Source organism: Acomys minous (genome assembly GCF_964271855.1).
Source record: "Acomys minous genome assembly, chromosome: 13".
NCBI lineage: Eukaryota > Metazoa > Chordata > Mammalia > Rodentia > Muridae > Acomys > Acomys minous.
This window is the reverse complement of record NC_140495.1, coordinates 104,580,949-104,594,725: the sequence shown is the minus strand read 5'-3', so window position 1 is coordinate 104,594,725 and position 13,777 is coordinate 104,580,949. Positions and strand designations below refer to the sequence as shown.

At 54.1% G+C, this 13,777-nt stretch overlaps 1 protein-coding gene across 2 annotated transcripts; it reads right to left on the bottom strand.

Annotated features, from left to right (window-relative positions):
• Nucleotides 1-1,866: 1,866 nt before the first annotated feature.
• On the bottom strand, nucleotides 1,867-11,973 carry ICOSLG (inducible T cell costimulator ligand). 2 transcript variants are annotated; one of them, XM_084753697.1, is made up of 7 exons: nucleotides 11,725-11,973; nucleotides 10,553-10,659; nucleotides 9,776-10,126; nucleotides 7,888-8,181; nucleotides 5,969-6,133; nucleotides 4,696-4,725; nucleotides 1,867-3,587 (listed from the first exon to the last, which is right to left on the bottom strand). In XM_084753697.1, exons 1-7 carry the CDS (start codon nucleotides 11,733-11,735, stop codon nucleotides 3,481-3,483), a joined length of 1,065 nt encoding a protein of 354 aa, XP_084609823.1. In that variant the 5' UTR covers nucleotides 11,736-11,973; the 3' UTR covers nucleotides 1,867-3,480. The 2 variants fall into 2 exon arrangements, with proteins under 2 accessions (XP_084609823.1, XP_084609824.1); XM_084753698.1 differs by having other exon boundaries at nucleotides 1,867-3,601; nucleotides 11,725-11,972.
• Between the last annotated feature and the right edge of the window lie 1,804 nt (nucleotides 11,974-13,777).

Below are 13,777 nucleotides of genomic sequence, written 5' to 3'. Positions count from 1 at the left end.
TCTTGGCCTCTGGGTCTGAAGTCTTAGTTGGCGAAACTTCCCTCTGGGCCCTGGAAGATCATCAGAACATGTCCTTCCTTCCCTGCCACGTGCATCTTCTGTGTCACAGCTTGATGTCACAAGCAGCTCCCATGGCCTGCACTCTTTTGGGGGGAAGGAGTGGGGGTGGGGTTGAGACAGGGTTTCTCTGTGTACCCCTGGCTGGCCTGGACTTGCTTTGTAGACCAGGCTGGCCTCAAACTCACAGTGATCCGCCTGCCTCTGCCTCCAGGGTGCTGGGATTAAAGCACTGGCCGGCCCGGTCTGCACTCTTTTTCCCCAGATGGCTTTCCCCAAGAACCTTGGTGGCCACGTCTATTCTCCTTAAGGACAGATGTCACACTTTGTTGGGGCTGTGGGGGCCTGACCATGTATATCTACAGTGTCCGTCTGTAGTTGGGGGTGCTACATACACCCTGAAGGAGTCTCACCCAGTGCGTGTTCCCCAAGGCCACATTTCCGTCCTAGTGGAGGGGACGTCACAGCACAGACGAAGCTCAGGGACTCAGTACAGGGCTGCGGGAACAACCAAGCTCATGGACTTTTGCTATGTGCAGCACTGGGAAAGGCTGAGAGATGCTAGTAAGGAGCCATGGGGGTCTGTGTGCAAAAGTGGCTATCAGAGCCCATTGCTAAAAGTGGAGTTTTTTATGTCCAAGTTCTTTGAGAAACCCGTTCCTATAGGCTACTTGCTACCCATAGCTCACTTGGATACCACAAGCCCTCCAACTACTCACATCCTCAGAGGATGAGTGGAGCCCTTGGGAAGAGCTCCAAGGTCAGGGGTCTGGAAAGGGAGATGAGGGGAAGGTGGTGGGGGGGATTGTTTAGCTCCTGCTTGTCAAGGGGAGATGGGGACAAGCCATGTGTGGTGGCCACACGTGACTAAAGGCATGCTGGAAAGGGGAGGGAGGTGGTGAAAACAGAAACCCCTCTCCGTTCTGGGCATGGACTAGGCTGTTTGACGCCAACAGTCCACCAGTTCCCAGGAGAGTTTCGTGGAAATGTCTGAGGAGAGTGTCAGGGACCTTGGGAAGGGGACTGTCTAGAAGTGGGGCAGCATGAAGGCCTCTGGGATAGGAGGGGCTCCCTGCCAGTGATCAGCCATGGGGTATGGGAATCTTAACTTTGGAGCCTCCGAGTGGGCAAGGAGACTTTAGGGGAGCCTCCACAAGCCCACCCCGCCTTGGCCTCCTGGCATCTTCCAAGCTGTGGGTGAGACAAAGGGCTGCGAAGGATGAAATCATTCCCAGATTGTCACAGCAGCTGCCGCCGCCGCCTCATTAGATGCATGAGCTCGTCCTCTGTTTCAAAAGTTGGGCTGGGAGGGAGATTTGGCAGCCAAGCTGGTGCTGAACCCTGGCAGGGAAGGGTCCTCTGTAAAAGCAAGCTGAAACATCCTCAGATGCACCACAGAGACGCCACCTCTTGAAGCTGGCCATTCCAGAGCCACGGCTGTCACCCCAGGCCAGGGCCTCTATCAGGGATGTCCAAACTGAACAGAGCAGTAGACAGATTCCATCTCCAGGTCCCTCACTTCACAGAGAGGAAACTGAGGCACGGAATGCAGTGATGGGTGCCACCTGCCCTGTCCATCTACCAGGGGACCGCTGAGGTCAGCACTTTCCCCCTTTAGGACACTTTTGGGTTCTATGTGATACTGAGAGATACTCCTGGCTCCTGAATCAGGGCTGTGACAAGCCCTAAGGCTGGCTGGCTGGCTGACCATGTCCCCTGAGGAACAGAGGCACCTGGAGTGGTAGCATTCCAACAGCTGGAGTGATGGAGCCATACTCACCACACTGACACAAGCTACCAGACACAAGGTAGAAAGCACATCTTAGATTTATTCTCCTGTCAAGTTTCTGGAAATCTCTATGAGAACATTGGAACCCCATCCATCTACAAACCAGATAAAGACAGATAGCAAGGTTCTGAGCTGGCGGAGGCGGAGGTGTTACAGGGCGGATCTCATGAATGCTGATGTGCTGGGTGGAGGGGGTGTGCTCCCAGAATTCCACGGGAAGGTGGGGGCCTGCTGGGAGCAGCAGGTGGCAACGACAGCAGAGCCCAGGGAGGGAGACACAGTTGGTGAGGATCCCCAGTGCCTGCCTAAGCAGTGGGAACAGTGTGTCTGGTGCCCCCAAGGCAGCTGGCTTGCAGGGGTGACCTCTTTCTGACCCAAAACTACCTTCTGACAAGAAAAGTGAAAGACTGGATCCCCCACCCCCGAGTTCCAGGGTAACCTGGGGCATGGCTGTGTCCTGGAACTGTGGGCCTTGGGAAGGCACTAAGTCCCAAACATCTGGCCTGGGTCATTGCACCCCAGCTTCCTGTACCCATTGGTACCTTGTGCTTTTTTTTGCCGTAGCTGCCAACTTAAGACCCATAATCACCACTGCTATTTTACAGATACATAATGCTTTGCGGGAAGTTAAGTGGGTCTTTTCTTTACATCCATTTAATACGTCCATGTGAAGAGTCTGTGAGCAGAAAAAAATGGACAGGTCCTCATAAAACGGGTCCCCTTGAGCCTGTCACCAGGGTTCTCTCTCCTGCTCCATCTGGGCCTGAGATCTCACACATCAGTCAGCACTGAGCAAGCAGGCCCTGACTATCCAGAACTTCCAGGCCACCTCTGGGTGGGAAGGAGCTTGCCCACAACTAGGGTCAGATGCTGTGTCCCATCGGGGAGTCCATGGGACTCCCTGCACCTCCTTTGAGCTTGTTTGTGCCCACCTAGGTTACCAAGCAGCCAACTTTGCAGAACCATCTAGAAACAAAATAGCTAGCTCTAGTCTGGCCAGCAACCTAGAGGCCCAGGAGGCTGCGGCCACGTGGATGGCTCCGAGAATGGCAGGAGTTGCTGAGGCTGGGTAACGGTGCTCAAAGCTTGTCAGCCTTCTGTATCCACACGACAGTCACGCTCCAGGGCTTCGATGATGAGGGAGAAGAGCCCGTGCGCGGCACACGGGCTGTGTTTTGCTTTGAGGCGTGTCCCTTTGATGTTTGGTTTTGAAGCCGAGGGCCCCAAACCTCTGAGCCCAGCCGTTGCCAGCCAGCAGCAGGGTTGCTGTCACAAAACTCCACGTATCCTCAAGGAAGCCCAAGTAGCTTGAGACCAAAACAGACCAACATTAGGCTATCTCCCCAACTGAAGGTCCTGAGGAAAAACAGTCTCCAGTGGATTTGTAGGTGCTTTCAGAGTGGCTCCAATGTCCTTTTTCAAAGAACCCATGGGGGCCCGAGCCACATGCTCTGGGGCTCCTGCTGGGGAAGGGACAAGCTGCTGCTCTGTGTGCTGAAGGCTGGGTGGGAGGGACTCACTGGGGGCTCCATATTCTGATGGTGCCGCCCACTGGAAAGGTCTCCTTCACGGTTTCTGTGCCCCTCTCAAGGCTGGGGATCCCTGTCCTCCATTGTAGCATAGAAGCAGACGGCTCATTGTCCCCCTCCACCACCAGGCCTGTGGGAGTCCGTTCTGAAACTGCATGACAGTCCATGGGGTGGCGCCTCATAGAACCTCTGTCCACATCCTGGGCAGGGTCCTGTCAGGGATAGTCTTAGAAGGAGAAAAAGGAAGGTGAAGGCAGGCCCCACCTCCACATGCCTGCCAGGCAAGCACTCACTACAGAGCCATCCTCAGTGTTTTCATCCCGGGCGGGGCGGGGTGGGGGGGGTGGGGGGTGGTTGGAGGGTGAACAATAAAATGATTCTTCTTGGGACTCAGACTCATGAGGGAAAAGGGGCTAAAAACTAGAAGCAGCTGGCTACAGGAGCCACATGACTGGGTTAGGACCAGGTGGCCTGACACTAGCTTGTCCAGCCTGGGGTTGGGGGTGGGGAGAATTAGCCATCAAAGCCTGCTCACCTAAGGAAGCAAACAGGCCTCACCATACTGAGGGGAACCACACATGCTGCCTGCCATCCCTAGCCAGGTTTGGGGAGGAAAAGTCGCTTTGAAGTGGCAAAAGTCCTTAAAGCCATTGATCTCTCCTGGTGGTCAAACAACACCTCATGTGGGTGTTTTTCCAAATTTGGGATAGGAGTTGGGTGTGGTGGCACATGCCTTTAATCCCAACATTCAGGAGGCGGAGGCAGGTGAATCTCTCTAAGTTCAAGGCCAGCCTGGTCTACAAAGCAGGTCCAGGACAAGCAAGGACTACAATAGAAACCCTGTCTCAACAAAACAAGCCAGGCGTGATGGCACATGCCTTTAATCCCAGCACTTGGGAGGCAGAGGCAGGTGGATCACTGTGAGTTCAGGGCCAGCCTGGTCTACAAAGTGAGTCCTGGACATCCAAGGCTACATAGAGAGACCCTATGTTGAAAAATAAAAAACAACCAAAAAAACAAAACAAAAATTGGGGTACGAGTCTCGACCTCTAGAAACAATGAGGTCTACCTGCCACTGTTGTGCAAACTATAGGATGCACACCTCCACCAAGGGACACTGAGCTGTGCCAGAGTTGAGGAGACCATGGGTCCCACAAAGAAGAGGCCTGGGGGCCTACATCAGGCTCTCAGCTGTGCAAGGTCCAGAAGTTTCTACCACAGGACAGGGCTTCTGGATCTCTGGAACCATCAGGAATTTAAAAGTACTGACCAAGGTCACAACAGCTCAGCCACCCTGCTGCCCGCCCCAGGCACACTTACCTGTGAGTTCCTGCTTTACAGCCCTGGGACCTGTGGGTCAAAAAGCAGAGTAAGTAGTTCAGGCTTTGGGGAAAGTGGACACAGAGGAGCATCACCCATTCTGCCCACATCTTCCCCTAGGCTTCTTGCTTTGGGCAAGAGAGAGGGTCCCCATGGGGGCTCCCCTGAAAACCTTGCTTTTAAGGGGAAATGGATTTTTAAGGAACAAGTGTGGGGAAGCTTTGTGTCAGGGCTGGCGAGATGGCTCAGTGGTTAAGAGCACTTGCTGCTCTTGCAGAGGACCTGGGTCCAGTTCCCAGCACACACATGGCCACTCACAACGGCCTGTAACTCTAGCTCTAGGGGATCCAACACTCTTTTCTGCTCTCTACGGGCTTTTCCACAGGTGGTGCACATACACACACTCAGGCACACACACACACAAGTAAAATAAAAAGACTAAAATGCTGTGTGTCCCCAGCACAGGACCCCTGGCACATGCGAAGCAGATCAGCTGAGAGAACAGTTCAGACACCAATGGTATGGGCCACAAACTGGGAACCCAAGGGTAGCCTGTGGGGAAAGGAAGGTCTTTCAGGGACTAGGCCAGACAGGAGCTGTGGCTCCATTTATCCTCATCCACTTCCTTGAAGCATTTCTAGGCTTCCTGGCCATAGACACTGTACTGTGTGACCCATGTGACGTGTGGCTTTGTCACTTTCTGGGCCCTGTCCTTGGAGTGTACAAAACTCCAGGCACATACTTGCCCATGATTTAGAAAAGCATCAGTTTGCTGGGCCTGGAGGTGCACGCCTGTAATCCCAACACTCGGGAGGCAGAGGCAGGTGGATCCCTGTGAGTTCAAGGCCAACCTGGTCTGCAATGGGAGTCTAGGACAGCCAAGGCTATACAGAGAAACCCTGTCTCGAAAAACCAAAGACAAAACAAAAACAAAGCGAGTCCAGGACAGCCAAGGCTACACAGAGAAACCCTGTCTGGAAAAACAAAACAAAAAACAAAAAAATTATTTTATATTCACTGGTGTTTTGCCTACACGGATGTCTGTGTGAGGGTGTCAGACCTTGGAGTTACAGACAGTTGTGAGCTACTATGTGGTTGCTGGGAATTGAACCAGGGTCCTCTGGAAGAGCAGTCAGTGCTCTTCAACACTGAGCCATCTCTCCAGGCCCTAAAGTTGGATCTTAAATGGAATTTTCTCAAAGACTGTAGGGAATGCAAAAAAACCAAAGCATCCACAACAGCAGAGAACACTGTCAATGAGTCTGGTACGCACCTGCATAGCTTCTGTGGGGACACCTGCTTCTGCAAAGCCAGGTGGAAACGGCACCTGCTGCCACCAGTAGTACAGCAAGGAGGCAGAAAAGGACCACATTTGTCTTCTGGTTGTCAGTTTCCTGTGGGTTCTCTGTGAATCTGTCATTGTTTCCAGTGGAATTATCTGCAAGAAAAAGGAAATGGCGTGGGGGCATGGCCCAGTGGGTACAGCACTTGCTTAGCACACATTGAGTCCTGGGCTCAACCCCTATGCCACACAAACTGGGTGTGGCCAGACACCTGAAATCCCAAGATCAGGTGTTCAGGGCCACTTTGGCTACACAGTGACTTTGAGGCCAGCCTAGGCTACATGAGACCTTGTATAAAAGAAAGGAAATGGGGGAGGGTTGGGGCCCAGGAAGTGGTGGCACACGCCTTTAATCCCAGCACTGGGAGGCAGAGACCAGCCTGCTCTACAGAGTGAATTCTAAGAAAGCCAGGGCTACGCAGAGAAACTTTGTCTCAACCCCACCCCCAAAAAAAGGAAATGGGAAAATGAGCAAGACTTAAAAGGACCTTGTTGGGGAGGGAAAAAAAGGACAGCAGATTTTCAAAAGCTCCCCTACCAACAGTGGGTGAGTTTTTAAATCTCATGCTGGGTGGATCTCTGTGAGTTTGAGGCCAGCCTGGTCTACAAAGCGAGTCCAGGACAGCCAAGGCTAACACAGAGAGACCCTGTCTCAAAGAACCGAAAAAGAAAAACAAAACGAAATCTCATGTTAGTATAGGGGTGTTCTTTCAGGCAAAAGTCCCCTGTTCTACTTAAAGACTTAAGAGCCAAGGGCTGGAGAGATGGGTCAGAGGTTAGGAACACTGTCTGCCCTTCCAGAGGCCCTGAGTTCAAGTCCCAGCAACCACATTGGTGCCTCACAACCATCTATATGAGATTTAATGCTCTTTTGAGCACTGTATACATTATGAATAAATAATTCTTAAAAAAAAAAAAAAAAGACTTGGAGCCATGGTCCTGGGCTTATAAAGGGGGGCGTGTAGAAGAAGTACAGCTTGTGGCCAGGTGTGGTGGTATAGGCCTTTAATCCCAGCACTCGGGAGGCAGAGGCAGGCGGAGCGCTGTGAGTTCGAGGCCAGCCTGGTCTACAAAGCGAGTCTAGGACAGTCAAAGCTAACACAGAGAAAAACCTGACTTGGGGGAAGGAAAAAAAAAAAAGTACAGGCTCTTCTGGGGGTGGCACTCTCTGATTTTTGTACAACACCCAGGTGCCCACTGTGTGGCAATTCAGTAGTGCTAAGTATGCCAGGACAGCGCCATCACCGACCCCAAAGACGACAGCCACTCCCCCACCCCCACGGCACCCCAGCTCCCAGCCTCTTATTGCCTGCTTCCTCCCTGTGTGGATCACCTACTCAGGGCACTTCCTGTTAATAGACTCACTCTTCTGATATCTGGCGACTGGCTTGGTCCCTTACCTGGACTGGGACAGCTATGGGGAGGGTCATGTTTTTATGGTCCATAGAGGACCCAGTCAAGTCCAGCTGAATTCCTTCAGGGGGGAGGGGGGACATGTTCAAAGGCAGAGAATATGGGGGAGTGCCCTGGCATGGCCCTCCACCCTGACCAAGTTCTGTGGCTGCTGAGATGCACTGGGCCCTGCAGAACCTCAGTTCTCACTGGTTAGAGAGTCTAAGAAACAGCTGCTGTGGGTGCTGGGCATGCTAATCATTTACCTAGAGAGCGAGTCAAGGTTATTTTTCAAGACCTGAGCAGCAATCTCTGTCCCTACCTTTAAAAACCAAGAGCCCCTCATGCCACTTCCTGATAGTGATCATCTGTAAGGTGTCTGTTTATGACTCTGGGCCTCTCCTATCCCACAATCTGGATGTTCCCCGAGTCCCTGGTGCCCCTTGCTTGGGCCTTACCTGCCTGGCTGACGCTGGTGAGGTTTTGGTGGAGAACCACATTCTCTACCCAGCAGCTAACATCCACACGGGGCATCCAAGGGATCCTTAAGATGCTGACCACATCGTACAGGCCCCGCTCGTTCAAGGTGACGGTGTTATTCTGCAGGGTCTCGTCTATGGGGCTGTTGTCCGTCCTGTTGATCCAATACAGGTTGGGCTTTGGGTAGCCATTGGTGGAGTTGCAGACGAAGGTGAGTTCCTGGCCCGGGGCAGAGGGACCAGAGGTGCTGATGACCGGTGTGCTGAAGTTGGCTGCGGGGAAAGAAGGCAGCAATGAGGGGGGCTCAAACCTGCGAGGAAGCCCAAGCTGCTTGTGGGGCAGAATGACCTACAGATATAGGTGGCTAAATCTTCACGGCCAATTCGACTGGGCTGAGGCCCACCTGTTTTTAGATTGGGATATGCTAGTCTATGAGCTGAATAAACTCCCAGCATGCACTGGGTGACGGGGTAAGAGGAGGAAAAGAAAAAAAAAAAAAAAGAGGGCTAGAAGGATGGCTCAAAGCACTGGCTGCTCTTCCAGAGGCCTTGGGTTTTGATTCCTAGCACCCATGTGGAAGCTCACAACCAACTAACTATCTATAACTCAGTCCCATGAGATTTGATTCCCTCTGTGGTCACCAGGCGTGCATGCAGACAAAACACCCATACACTAGCTCGGCGGTGGTGGGGCACGCCTTTAGTCCCAGTACTCAGGAGGCAGAGGCAGGTGGATCGCTGTGAGTTCGAGGCCAGCCTGGTCTACAAAGTGAGTCCAGGACAGCCAAGACTACACAGAGAAACCCTGTCTGGAAAAACCAAAAACAAAAACAAAAAGACACCCATACACAGAACAATTCTCAAGGAAGGGAAAGCCAGCCGGGAGCCGGGAGCCAGCCTGCCCTTTTCTCTGCTGCAGCCTGGTGTGCTGTGTGCTGAGCAGCCTCTGCCTCGTGTTGGCTGCTGCCATCTCTTGTGCTGCCCTGTCGTGCCTTTCCCTCCAGGCTGGTCTGGAGGCTGAAGCTGTAGGACATCTTTGTTCCTCTGTCATCTGTATCAGTATTTTGGCCATAGTGCCGCAAAAGTAATGAGTGTAGCTAACCAGAGGCGGGGGAAGAGGGGAATGGAGCCTGGTGGACGGTGACAGTGCACAACCAAATTCCTGGTCCCTCATGTGGGCCTCACCGGAGACACGTCTGCCTCCCCACTAAATGTCCCCCCCACCAAATCCTTGGTGGAGCAAGCATCCCCTAAAGCCCAGCTTCATTTAGGGTTCCAGCACTCCTCACTCCCTGTGTGCACACATTTGAGGACATGCTGGTTGGAGGAAGGGGGGGGGGATCCTTGTGTACATGTGCAAGAATGTTCTTGAAAGCCAGAGTACAAAATCTAGTAGTGTTCCATGGGAGCTGTCCGCCTTGGTTTTGGAAGGTGGGGGTGGCGGGGAGGGGATGAGACAGGATCACATACTGGTCCAAAGCTGGGTAGGCTAGGCTGGAGACTGGTTAGCCAGTGAGTCCCCAAGGATCCACCTATAGACGTGTGGTGCCACGCCTGACTTTATGTGCTGGGGTTGAGCTAAGGTCCTCACATTTGTATGGTGAACACTCTACCAAATGAGCTCTCGGCCCACTCCCCTATTGGCTCAGTTGTCAGTATGCACTCTGAGTTCAATTAGGCAGCTGAAGACAAAGATGGCTAGACAGAACAGTTCTCTGAAACCAGGGGGTCTTGAGCTATGGACTCGGCTGAGATCGGAGCTACACGGAGGCCTGCCACCAAGACAGGCTGGATCGGCGTTTCCTAGGGACTTTTCCAGAGCAACAGGCTGGGTGAAGCCAATAATTCTCAGCCTTGAGTGTCTTACCTGCTACATGTAGCCTGACCACCACTTTCATGTGCAGTTCGAGCTCCCTAAATACCAGGCACTTGAACTCCTGGGTGTCCTGAGGAGTGACATTCTGCAGGCTCAGAGAGAAGTCACACTGCTCCATGCGGTCCCGTGACAGGTGGGCCCGGTTCTTGTACGTGTCGTTTACATGCATGCTTCTCCTCGTAGACTCTTCAGGCAGGTGGTAAGCCACCACCACCGTGCTCTGGGTATCGATTTGCCAATAGACATGCAGATCATTCAAGTTGAAATGGCTTCTGTGGGGGCAAACACAGCTGAGCTCCACGTCGCTGCCCACCATCGCATGGACATCCTTAACTTCACCCTCTGCAGAGATTCAAAACAATGGCATCATTTATTTACTCAAGATTCAAACGCCAGTCTTATCTCAACCCACCAAGGCAAGGGAGGAGTTTATTATTAAGGTTCATTAGGAGGGTGGGTGAAGGTCTTATATCAACTCAGGTGTGAGGTGCAAGCTTCCCTTCTCCCCGATCTCATCCGCAGCTCTTCTCAAAGGTGGCTTTTATGGTTCACCACACAAAGAGGCCAGGAGGGACATTCCACTGACCCCCTCCCCTCAGCAAGAAATGAGAAGTACAGAGTTTGGAAAAGCATTTCCCTTTATAACCTCCAACCCTTTGTTTCAGCCTAGGTGTGGGGACCCAGCTTTCTCCAATGGGCCTCTGGCTAGGATGTCCCTAAGGCTCTGCGCGCGCGCACCCACACACAGCATGAAACATCCCAACTTACCAGCGTGGAGGCTGCTAAACAGCAGCAAGAGCAGCCCGGGACCAGAGAAGAACCCATCAGAAAGACAAGTGAGACCAGTGAGACCTTGCTTCTTCCAAACTGGCAGGCTGGTTCCCGGAGGACACAAGATATGATACCCATGAGAAAGCGTGAACTCCTGTGCAGGAGGACCCTAGGCTGGTTTTCCACTGAGATTTCCCCCACCACCCATCCCTCCCTGACCTACTGCAAATCTCCAGGGCCTGACAGCCCCCAACCTCAGAAAGACAATTGATTTGTGTGCCCAGAAAGGCCAACCGGAGCCCCTGCTGAGGTCTGTGCCCAGAAAAGGGACACAAGATTGTAGGATTGCCTCTGAAGTGTTAAAAGGGGATGCAGACACCTGATGCCTGCCCCCCCCCCCCCCGAGGTGAGGCACAGGACCATCTGAAACCAAACTTGATGAGATTCCATATTCCAGACCCTTGGTGACTTGGATGCTTCTCTCAAGCCTCACAAGAGACTGTGTCCTGTGGGTCTCAACCCAGCCACCTCCTCTTACAAGCCGCACAGGAGTTAACGGTGGGGGTGAGGGTGAGGGGTGGGGTGGGGGGGGCTAAAGGGGGACACCTCACTCTACTCTAAAGCGGCCTTTAATACTTTAGCTAGGAAGATTGTCTCAAGAGAAACCCTTGCGGACAAGCCACAGAGAACCCCCAACCCCCTCACCCACACCCACCATCCCTCTCTCCCTCCCACTATGAGGGAAGCCAAGTGTACGGAGAAGGTGCTCCGTCCCCAAGCAGTGAGTTTCGGCTGGCCTTTGAGGTAACACACACCCTTCCTTCTGGGAAATCAGCAGGGAGTAGAAGGGCGGCGGCGGGTAAGCCTGTGCCCAGGGCTGCTGTGAGTCCTCACCTTCAGCCTCCGCTCCTGCCCTCCCTCCTCCCACAAGCCTCCCACGCGCCAGGGTCTGGTCCGCGGGTGCGGCAGGTTCGCCCTGCGCCGCCCCCTGCCGTTCATGCAGGCAGGTCCAGGTGTGGCCACTAGCCGTCCCGAACAGAGGACATCTGCGCCGGTTTTGGGCCGCTACGCTACCGTCGGGCTCTCTCAGCCCCACTTCGGATGGTTCCCCGGCTCCAGCCCACGACTCCCTCACCCCATTCACAGGACGAGACCGCGAACGAACTCACTTTAGCGGCATGGTGCGAACGCAGACTCCAGGTTGCTGGACCTCGGGGCGCGGACAGCTGCAGCTGCTGGGGTCCCGAAGCCCTCTGGGGCCACGGAGCCCTCTGGGGCCACGGAGAACTGGGGTTGCCAGGACGTGGGCCGCGGAAATCTGGGGCTGCTGAAACTTCGGCCGGAGGAGACCAGCTGTGACTCCGCTCGCTCGCGCTCGCGCTCGCGCTGCGCGCCTGGCCGACTAGTACAGCTGGGATCCCGCCCTCGGCCCATCCCTCCCGCCACATCCTGGGGGGCGGGAGGAGGCGGGGCTCTCGAGAGTTGCCCAGTCCGCTGCTGGGCAGGCGCGTGGACGTGGGCCGGAGTTACAGGTGCGAGGGTGTTGGGTGGTTTGCACAAAAGGAGGATCGGGCAACGGTGTGCCCCAAAGGTCGGGGGCTGAGGCTTAGGGTGCGGGTGGGAAGACACGGTACTCAACCGCTGCTAAGAACATTCCGGGCCTGGTCACCGCGTCCTTTTTCTAGAGCCCTCTGTCGGCCCTATCTTATAGAGGATGAACCTAGGTTCAAAGCCTGGACCTGGTGCTGACCAAACACCACACATGAACGGAGAACCTAAAGACTAGGAATTTAAAAAATAGCCGGGCATGGTGGTGCCCGCCTTTAATCCCAGCACTTGGGAGGCAGAGGCAGTTCGAGGTCAGCCTGGTCTGTGAAGTGAGGCCAGGACAGCCAGTTCAAGAGAAGCCCTGTCTCGAAAACAACAAAAAACAAAACAAAACAAAAAACTACATAAATAAATAAAATAAAAAGTAGAAGGCAAGCAGGTGGGAGGGGTAAAGAGGGTCAGCAGGAGGGGAGGGGGGAGGGGAATTAGGGGCTCCACTCTGGTCCAGGTCTCTCATCACCCAATCTTCGAAGGCTTGGTGAGGTAAACATTCGAGAACACTGAAATGAGATTTTCATTTTCTTCTCCAAAGCCAGGCAGACTAGGCAATCCTGTTTCCAATGCTGTGTTCCCTGGACGCCAGGAGGAGGCAGAGGCAGGTGGATCTCTTGAGTTTGTGCCAGCCTGGTCTACAGAGTGAGTTCCAAGACAGCCAAAGCTACACAGAGAAACCCGAAACCCACCAGAGGCTCTTGGCAGTCAACAGCAGAGAGCAGGCATGCCAGGGCAATCATGAGGGAACAGGAGAGAGGAAAGGGAGGGGGTGACCCCGGCAGGCAGGGAGGGAGGCACGGAGGCCCTCTGGCAGGTCGGGAAGCTACCTTCTTGGTGTGCTAGGAGAAACACAAGCATCAGAACGTGACTACTGGGCTCTGGCAGAGAAAAATCCAGGTGTGAGCTGGAACTCTCTCGCTAGGTACCACATAGAGTTGGGGCCTCTCTTGCCGCCCCCCCCCCCATCTCCCCACTAGCTTGGCAGGAGCTGAGGACTCAGCAAAAGACGGTGTTGGGGAGCCACCTTGGTGTCACTGGACAGATGGAAACGGATACAGTAGCACCATAGCCTAGGTTTCAAGTCCCCCCACCCCCACTCCCTGCCCCCCCCAATACCCCCACCCCCGCTAGAGCAACACAACGCTGGCACTAATCTCGAGGCTCTCCCTGATTGGATAGGCCTGACCTGGCATCAATGTCCGGGCCTATCACTGATGTCCAGGGGCCTGAACAGCGCCCCCATTGGCTGACACACTTTCCCTCGCCTTGTATCCACCAGGCTGACCGACCCTCACCCCCTAAACCCGGCAGTTCTTCCAGGCAGGCAGTAGGGAGAGGTTGAGGGGGCTTTTATGGCAGAGCTGGACCATGCTATGGCTAGCAAAGTGGAAGGGACTGGAGTTCTGCAAAACTTGGTGCCCCTCCCCGCAACATGAGCTGGGCAGCTGCAGGGAAGGAGTCCCTGGGAGAAGGACATTAGGGCAGGAGACCACGGCAAATGCATGGCTAGGTTCAAATCCCACCTTTGATTCCTAGAAGCTGTGCACCATTAAGTGAGTTACTTAGCATTGGGGTTTGAACCACTCTTTCATAGGCGCCTAAGACCACCAGAAAACACAG